Source organism: Haliaeetus albicilla, chromosome 19 (genome assembly GCF_947461875.1).
Source record: "Haliaeetus albicilla chromosome 19, bHalAlb1.1, whole genome shotgun sequence".
Classification (NCBI taxonomy): Eukaryota; Metazoa; Chordata; class Aves; order Accipitriformes; family Accipitridae; genus Haliaeetus; species Haliaeetus albicilla.
The window spans coordinates 19,900,094-19,909,168 of NC_091501.1; the positions used below are offsets into that span (position 1 = coordinate 19,900,094).

At 53.6% G+C, this 9,075-nt stretch overlaps 1 protein-coding gene across 1 annotated transcript; it reads right to left on the bottom strand.

Annotated features, from left to right (window-relative positions):
- Positions 1 to 4,443: 4,443 nt before the first annotated feature.
- On the bottom strand, positions 4,444 to 8,716 carry BHLHE41 (basic helix-loop-helix family member e41). The gene is made up of 5 exons (XM_069806678.1): positions 8,325 to 8,716; positions 7,991 to 8,054; positions 7,598 to 7,705; positions 7,263 to 7,374; positions 4,444 to 7,117 (listed from the first exon to the last, which is right to left on the bottom strand). The coding sequence occupies exons 1-5, from the start codon at positions 8,384 to 8,386 to the stop codon at positions 6,066 to 6,068; spliced, it is 1,398 nt and encodes a 465-aa protein (XP_069662779.1). The 5' UTR covers positions 8,387 to 8,716; the 3' UTR covers positions 4,444 to 6,065.
- Between the last annotated feature and the right edge of the window lie 359 nt (positions 8,717 to 9,075).

The window sequence follows — 9,075 nt, forward strand, 5'->3', positions numbered from 1 at the left end:
GCTGGAACCTAGGGCCCAGCCTTACAACCTTTACTGGAAGCTGCGATCTCCGTACCACAGAAATACTGATCGGGGTCGCTCCTCACAGGACCTAAATGTGAAGTCAATTCAGTGGGCTCTAACCAAGTCTGAAGCCGTTAATGCTACAACTAGGACCGTGCAGATGGACTGCTGCTCCTGCGTGGATGGGCTTCTTTGCAAACAACGTTATGTGTAAGCAAAGCAGTGTGCCTGCCTGCCACCAACTGCAGGGCTGGAGCCTTAGCAGTTTTGCTGATAAAGTGCAGTCAGAATGGAATCCACTTCGGTATCTGTCAGCTCAGTTGGCTCTGTAGTGCAGGTATTACTCCAAACACACTTGGGGAGCCAATTTTCTGCTGAGTAAGAAAGTGCCATATTTACATAGCTCTTTTCTTGAGGTTGTTCTTTAGAAATTGCTCAGTTGTGAGAGTGACTTGGCCACAAGGGTTTCTTTTTTGGTAACTGATTCTCCAGGTTTTGGTCTGGATGGAAGTATTTTAGAATGAGAACTAGACTCACCTTTGAGCTCTGAGAGCAAAACAAGCAGGGTGAAATTAGGAGTAGCTTCCCTTTTCTGGCTGCGGGGCTGCAATCATGCAGACAGCAATACCCAGCAGATGTCTGCATTCAGGGAACTGCTGATATCGGCGGATAGAGGGGACCAATTCCCAAAGCACTCATCAAAGATTTGCGCTAGTTTGTATCGTGTAGTTTCTGTTAGATCAAGCGCCTCACTGTGATAAACTGTGAGGGGGAAGGGAAAGTGGATGTGCTTCTGATAAGGAACAAATCTGCATTTCTGATTTGATTCCAGAGGATCTCAGCTGAGGTCAAAAAATCTGTAAAGAGTAGTACGGATCAGTGCACCTGCTTTTAAACTAAAACAGGATAAATGGGGACAGGGAAAGTGAGCTTTAAAAATATATAAAAGTAGAAAAAACCCAACCAACCAACAGGCCTTTACAGAAGCAGGAAAAAGAACTCTCCCCGGCCCCCACGGCCCAGTAGAGCTGCCGGGGATGACAGTCCCTGCTTTCCAAAACACAAGGTCACGTCTTCCCACCTGTCCCAGGCGTGACCTCCTCTGGGGCGCGGTGGGAGTGCCAGGCAGGAAGAGGCATGCTTGCACCCCCAGAAAGGGCAGCAGCAGCAGCAGCAGCAGCAGGTGCGGTGCCACTGGGTGCCCCGTGAGTTCAGCGAGGCAGAACAGTTTTTGCAGCTCGGCCCGGGGCAGGGCAGCTCCGTGCAGCCTGCGGCACTGCCGTAATTGAGCCTGCGATGAGTTTAGTGTTTGTGACAGATTGACAACCCTGGAGACTGAAATGCTGTAGCCACGGGAAGGATGCAGAGAGGGAAGTGACAGTGGCAGCTCACCCTTGCTCACGTCCAGCCCACACGTGTCTAGGACATGCATGGCTGCTGCTAGTGGCAGGTGAACCGCTGGCTTCTCTCTGCTGCTTTGCAGGGAGCTACTGAGACCGCGGTATTACCAGACATAGTAAATAGAGATTCAGACTTTCTTGGGTGAAACTGGCTCTCAAAAATCCAAGGTTTGTTTGTTTGTTTGTTTGTTTGTTTGTTTTTTATGGAGAGGAAATTTGGCATTTTTGTTACTTGCTTTCAAGCTCATTTTTGCAACTAGCAGGCAGGAAACTTCTCAAAGAAGGCAGATCACATGACTCCAGGAGCTGATGTTTGAAGAGAAAAGGAAATACATTGGGAGACCCAGAGTACAGGGCAGACTGTAAGTTTACTGGTGCTGAAACACACATTGCATACAGTCCCCAGGCTTGCAGGATGTCGAAGACATTCAGTCTGCCCTGACTAGAAGTGAAAATTAAACAAACAAACAAACAAACAAGCCCCAAACCATAGACTTAAGATCTACTCCAAAGACCATTATAGTTGAGAAAAGGGCCCACATTGACTTAATTGGTAGGTCAGACCTTTCTTAAACAGGGCTGATAGTCAATTTGAGTTCTGTAACTGTAATCCATCCAAATATAAAACTTCCATTCCCTTCAGTGGGAGGTACATGATATTACCTTCCATTGGCTTAACAATCTCATCCGTGTTTATGTAACACACTTTCTCACCACTATAATATACTGGACAAATAAGACATGTTTTCGAAGTTTATTGATTAAGAAAATATATTTGCCAGCTTACATCGCTTATCTTGTGGTTTATGAGAAAATAGAGTATGTACTCAAGTGTATACAGTAAACGTAGCACCCAGTCCTGCACTCCTAGCGCTAGAGAAGTGCAGGTGAGAGTCCAGATATCATAGAGTTATAGAAAGTAGGTAGGAAATAACAAGCATTGATAATACATGTTTGCACATGAGTGAATGCATATTTAAGCCTGGCAGGCTCTTGTCCGTTGCTTATATGTTTTTTTTAACCTCAAGAAAATATGAAACATACAATTTGATTTAGGCTCCAAAGGGATCTGAGGAAGCTGACTGTAGGGTCCCTCCTGTCATTTGCCTTTTGCCTCCAGCAGCAGTGGGTTATCAGCCTCAATTACAAACCTTTTTTTTCACATGTTTGCTTTTGTTAGGCATTGGTATTATCTGAATACACATATTTTGTCTTTATGTTTTATGTAATAAAATTTAATAGACTCCACTGATGCTGCAACTTGGCATGAAGTCATTTGGCACGTTTGATTCAAGGGCTAATAAAAATAAGCCTTCCTGTTATTGTACATGGTAAATACTGAAATTGATAAAACCCTATAAGGATCTAGGTTTATAGCCCAATGAAATCTAAACTGATTCATATTCCCAAAGGCTGGAAATTTGAAAAAGACTTAAAGCCGGCCCACTGTCAGGTTTCAAACTACCCACGTTGTTCATGAGGGGTACGATTTTTTTGAAAAGTGCTTATGGCTCCACCCTTTCTGCGCATATAGTAAAATGGTAGGAAGGGCTTCGTGCTCAGTAAGCCCGATTCCCTCCCTAGTATGAGGAGTTGGAGTATATGAGCACATTCGTCCCAGTGTAACTCCGGCCACGTAACAAGCGTTAAGCTGGTTTAAGCATGGAGGTTGAAGTAAAGTGGTTGGCGAGTTACTGAGCTGAAGGGTTGAACCTAGTTCACTTTCATTCCTGTGTAACACAAGGCGCAGAAGAGGATCCAAAGACAACTGAAGTCAGACACGTTTTCTTCTATCACCTTTGATAAGCTTCTATTTCAGCCCACAAGTAATGGACTTCAATGGGTATACTGATGCAGTGTAGCGGCCTTTGGTCCATTATCGTCACTTTATGGAAAAAGCACTTCTATGTGTCCATTGGTATTTGTACAGATAGCCTTCCTGTGTCTCCTTCTAATAGGAATTAATTTTACTATAGCTTCCATGTGAAAAGACATATACCTATTTCTTAACTATCCCATTTGAACAGTTTAAAAGGAGCGCTTGTTTTTCACCCAATTTATAATTCCTCCTATATTTTAAAGGACTGCTGGAATCAACACGAGTCTTACAGTTTTCTATTACGTTTGCGTTCCAACTTCATTCATTGTCAGTGTAGCTCCGAGTTCCAGAGTCACTGGTATTGAAGAACCAGTAGAGGGAGCACGAAACGCTTCCTTTGTATTTCTCTCTTACATAAACATTGGCTACTGTTTGAGGGTTTTCTTAATTTTATTTCTCTGGAACAGGAAGAATTTTTGAAAGAAAAGGTGATCTGCGGCTCAAATATTAAATCTGTGGAAGTCTTTCGGGTGCTGCATTTCCATGCTGTGAATTACTTGCCTTTTTCCACCACTATATTCCCCCTCCTGCTCTCTGCCCTGCCCCCCCCCCCCCCCCCCCCCCCCCAATGTTCATTTTTCTTAGAGGATTTCCAAGCTGGGACATACATCATTCCTCCAGAGATTATGTTACGTCATTAAATCGTCAGGCAAATCATAAAGTTTGTTCATTGTGAACAAAGATACCTCCCATGCAGCACCAGGGCTGTAAAGTGTTAATTTTAAAGATTAATATTTTGCAAAAAGAAGAGGAAAAAAGTAGATGTCAGGAAGAAACATGTATGTTCCACATGCATGCTTTACACTTTGCTTTGTGAAACATGCGTATCTTAAAGCAGAGTTTGCTAAAGTGAGTTAAAGGAAACCAAGCAAATTCAAACCCAGATAAAAAAATGTGAAAAGGTATTAAATGATTATCATCAGTCACACAATCATACATTTTGAAGCTCAATGCACCCATTATTATGTATTATCGTAAGATCTGTAATTAGTAGACAACCCCATTTTGTGTATTAAAGTTTTTATTCCTTAGTAAGAATTTTTTTAATCACAAAATAGTGTGGAAATATTTAGATAATAGAATTCATGGAGTGCTGGAAAATACCGAATATAAAGATTGATTTCTAATATATCACATACTAAACTGTTCTAAAACAGCTGGTTTCTTGCAGACAGGATTTATTTTTTTTAATAATTTAAGACAGCGTAAGCTTGTATCAAGCATAAGCATTGTAACAAAAGTGCAACTTTTTCAGCAAATCCTCCCAAAAGATATTTAACTCAAAATATCATTAACACATATTTTCTCCCTACAAAAATAGCATGTCAGACATCATTAATTGGATGTATTAACAACTATTTACATACAGCCACTCTGTAGGCTAGTAAGATTTTTTTAACGTTGTTTAAACACAGCGTTTGAGGCAAACAGTAGCAACAGCAGCAGCAGATGCACCGAACGGACTGACAGACCCCGGACACGTACTCGCTCCTTGCCAGGCTGTTGTGTCTCACCTCTTACATAACATTCAAGTGAGATTTCTCACAGTGCTACCTTGGCAACAAACTAAAAATATCTAGGCAAGGTCTTGGTTTAAGCCTTATTAGAAAAGCTTTATCTGTGTGATTATCTGGTGTCTGGTTTTGTCTCCAGAAAGGGAAATCGCGATATTTGAGCATGGGATGAGGGGAGAGCCCATATGGGAAACTTACCCCAACTGGTCTAATCGTTTCTGATTGCGCAGTGAGGTGTTTTACCTACGGCCTCCAGTTTGTGTCATTTGGAATTTAGGATAAAATGAGTTCAGGCTGACGAGTTGCTCTGTGTTTTCTTGGGGGAAAGGGGGAAGGTTCTTTTTGTAGTTCAGTGCAGAAACATTCATTTTATACAGCAAGGTTGGGGGAAAAATCTCTCTGGAACATACTGAATTAAATAAAGACAGGGTGAGAACAAATGCACTTGCCACACCTGTATACCTTAGCCGAAAAAAAAATACATAAAATAAACGCAAGGTTACATAATGGGTCTGACCCTCCTTCCCTTGCACACCCAAAACTCGCTGGAGCCAGCGGCATCCCCGGGTGCTCAAGGCACTGCAGGTTTGGGCTCAGGGTGCATCTCTCCACGCTCCGGTTCTCAGTAAAGTGCTAGCACAGGTGCTGGGGTCTGCCCTTCTTCCCTCGCCTCGCCCCCCCCCGCCCTCACCCTGAACCCACCCAGGTCTCCCGGACAACAAGTGCAAGTTCCCAACTGGGACTTAGGGACACGGTATAAACCCATTCCAAATAAGGTGCAACATTTAAGTTACCCTATAGAGAGAGGGGGAAAAAAAAAAAGTATCCTTACTATTTTTTCTTCCTTCTGCTTTTTTTTTTCTTTTTTGTTTTCCTTAACGTATTTACGCATTTATAAAGCCAAACATTAAAAAAATACTGAGTAGCAAATTTTTATCCTTGACGGTCCGCCGCCGGGGGCAGCGCCGGGACCAGCCGCCCCGGCAACGGGGCGCGGGGCTCCCCTCGGGGGCGGCCTCTCCCCCGGGCCCCGGCGCCCCGCGGCCGCCAACTCCCGGCTCGGCCCGCCCCGGCCCCGGCGACCCCTCGCAGACGCCGCCCTGCCCTCTCTCCGTAGGAAACCGGGGGCGCAGGTGCCGGCCGCGACGGCCGTTCCCCGCCCCGCGGCGGGGCGGCCGGTCCGAGGGGAGGGTGGCGGCGGCGGGGAGCCCACGGACGGGGTGGAGGTGGGGGGGGGGGGGGCTCCCGGCCGGCGGCGGCGGCGGCGGCTCACGGGCCCTCGGCGCCGGGCTCCTCGGCGGCCGCGGTCTCGGCCTCCTCGCAGGGCTCGGCGGCGGCCAGCCCGGCGGCGGCAGCGGCGGCGAAGGGGTGCGGGAGGTGGGGCGCCGGGGGCAGCCCGGCGGCGGCGGCGGCGGCCGCCTTCTCGGCGGGGCCGAGCACGGAGGAGAGGCAGGGGAAGGAGGAGGCGGCGGCGGCGGCTGCGGCGGCGGCCGCCTGCGCCGGGATGCCCGGGTAGAGGAGCGGGATGGGGGCGGCGGGGTAGAGATACTTCTCCAGGCTGCCCTTATCCAGGAAGGGCTGCATGTAAGCGGCGGCGGCGGAGGGGGAGATGAAGTAGAAGGGCAGGCAGAAAGGGGCCGCCGCCGCCGGCTGTCCGAAGGGGGCCCCGCCGCCGCCCGCCCCCAGGGCCATCAGCGAGCCCAGCAGGGCGGCGTCGGGTCTCACCAGCGCCGCCGCCGCCGCCGCCGCCGCCGCCGCCGCCTCGGCGCCCCGCGCCGGCAGCCCCGGCGGGCCGGGCAGGGGGCTGCCGCCGCCGCCGTCCAGCTTCAGCCGCTTGGGCGCGGGGGGCGCTTCGTCCCCCGAGGGCTCCTGCTTGATGGCCAGGGCCGGCAGCGGGCCCCCGGCCGCCGCCGCCGCGGGGCCGCGCTCGGGGCGCGCCTCGCCCTCCCCGCCGTAGCCGCTGTCCGTGTCCGTGTCGGTCTCGGCGCTGAGCTCGGCGGCGTGAGTCCGCTGGATGACGGGCACGCAGTTAGCCTGGCCCTCCGGCTTGTGGCCCGGCGCGCAGGGGGGGGCGGGCGGGGAGGAAGAGGAGGAGGATCCCTTGCTGAGGGGGCCCGGCGGCGGGGAGAGCAGCTGGGGGCCGGGGAGGAACTGCGTGGAGATGGAGTGCAGGTGGCCGAGGAGCTGGGCGCATCGCTGCTCGCGGGGGGTCCAGCTCTCGAAGCGGGAGAGGTACTGCAGCACTTCCTTGGCGCACGTCTGAAAGCCCGAGTGGAAGGCGTCCAGGTCGGCCTGTACGGGAGACTTCATGGACCGCTCCCCTGCGGGGGGGGGGGGGGGGAACCGAGAGGGGACAGCGTTTGCCCGCGGCTCCGGCGCGGGGCGCCCGGATCCGCGCCTGCCCCCCGCCCGCCCCCGCGGCGGCGCCCCCCCTCCACCCCCCCCGCCCCCCCGGGGCCCGCTTACCGTTCTGCAAAGCGATGATCTTCTGGTGCTGCTGCTCCGTTAAGGCCGTTAGCGCTTTCAAGTGCTTCAAAGTCAGTTCCAGCACCACCGCTTTCTCCAGGTGGCCCAGCGTCTGCAAAAGGCAAGGCAAAGGGGGCGGCTGGGGCTACCTCCCGGCGCGCTTCGGCCACCGCCGGTAACTTCGGGGAAACCGGTCCCCGAGGGGCGTTAGGGCCGGGGCCGCCGCCGCAGCCGGGGGCAGCCCGAGCCCCCGCCGCCCCGGCGGCTGCGCAGCGGGCAAGGCTGCCGGCGCCTGCATCTTGCACGTCCATCTACTGCGCTCCTCTGCGCCTTACCGTCAATTTCAGATGCTCGGGCAGTAAATCCTTCAGCTGGGCAATGCATTCGTTAATCCTGTCTCGCCTCTTCTTTTCTATCAGTCTGTGCGGCAGTTTGTACGTTTCCTAATTAGCAAAATCCGGAAAAGCCAAGCGTTAGACAGAGTCCCTCGGAACGACGATCGCAACCAAAACAAATGTCATGCCGACCACATGCCGCGCAAATTATCGCCGAGACACCGCTCTCCCCGCCGTGCCAGCTCGCTCGTAAACCCGCTTGCAACCCGGGGGGGGGGGGGAGTTAGAAGCGCAGCCCCCCGGGGATGCTCTGGGGAGTGAAGCTGCGCCGTAAAATTCGGCGAACCCCGATGAAGCGCTTACGCGAGAACAGCCCCAAAAACTTACTCTTACCTTGCTCTCGTCCCTCTTCACGCCTCTTTTGGGCTTGCACATATACAGGGAAGGGTAGTCCAGCCTGGAGAAAAACACAGAGATCCAGCACCGGCAAGAGCGAGGGCTAGCCTAGCGCCTCCGCGAGTGGGCAAAGAGACCCCCAGCGCCGCGCGGGGAGCCGAGCGCTCTGCCCGAAGGGCCGGGCGAGGGATCGCCCGGGTCCGCCGGCCGCGGGTGGCGAGCCCCGCGCCCCGCCGCGGAGCCGGCTCTGCTTCCAGCGCTTCGCAGCACTTTCTCCAGAAGGCGAAACGCCGGAGGGAGACGAGGCGGAGGTGCTGCCCCGGCGCCTTACCCTATAAAATCCCTATGCTCCAGTAGCTGCCTCTCCGGCAAGCGGGAGATTCCTTCATCCATGTCTGGCAGCGGCTGACGTTTCGTCGCTGCTTTTGACCGAGCCTGCGGGATGCTGAGATCACTCTTTGGAGATCCGCGAGCGACGCTGCGCACATGCAGCCCCCGTCCCCCTCTCCCGTGCAGTGGCGAAAGTGTGCGGCGGTTCGTCGTCGTTCCCCCCCCCCCCGCCTCCACCGCTGCCGCTCCCCCTGCCCGCCTCGCTCCCGCTCCCCGCGCGCACGCCCGCCCGCAGCACACCGCGGCGCCGCGAGTTTGCACCCGCCGCGCCGTGCCGTGCCGTGCCTGCCCGCGGGGCACGCGCGCCGCCAGCCAGCCCCGCACCCGGCTCACGTGCGGCGCGCGCCGGGCGGGCGGGGGGGCGGGGCCGGGGGCGGGGCGGGCGGGACCGGGGAGGAGGAGGAGGAGGGAGGAGGGAGGAGGAGGAGGAGGAGGAGGAGGAAGGGGGGGGGGTCCCGCCGCCAGCCCGGGGGCCGCCCTGCGAGACACCGGCTTTCCCCCGTGTTATTGCTATTGCTGTTATCATTGTCATCGTCACTGCGATTGCCGTAATTATGGTCGTTACCGCTGAATTTTCATCGTTTTTTATAATTCTGCCTGTACTCTTTGATTCGTATTTGGGGAGGAGACCCGCCCGTGGAAAACGTGCCCACTGGGGGATATCGACCCCCTCTCCCTGGGTCCACGCTTGG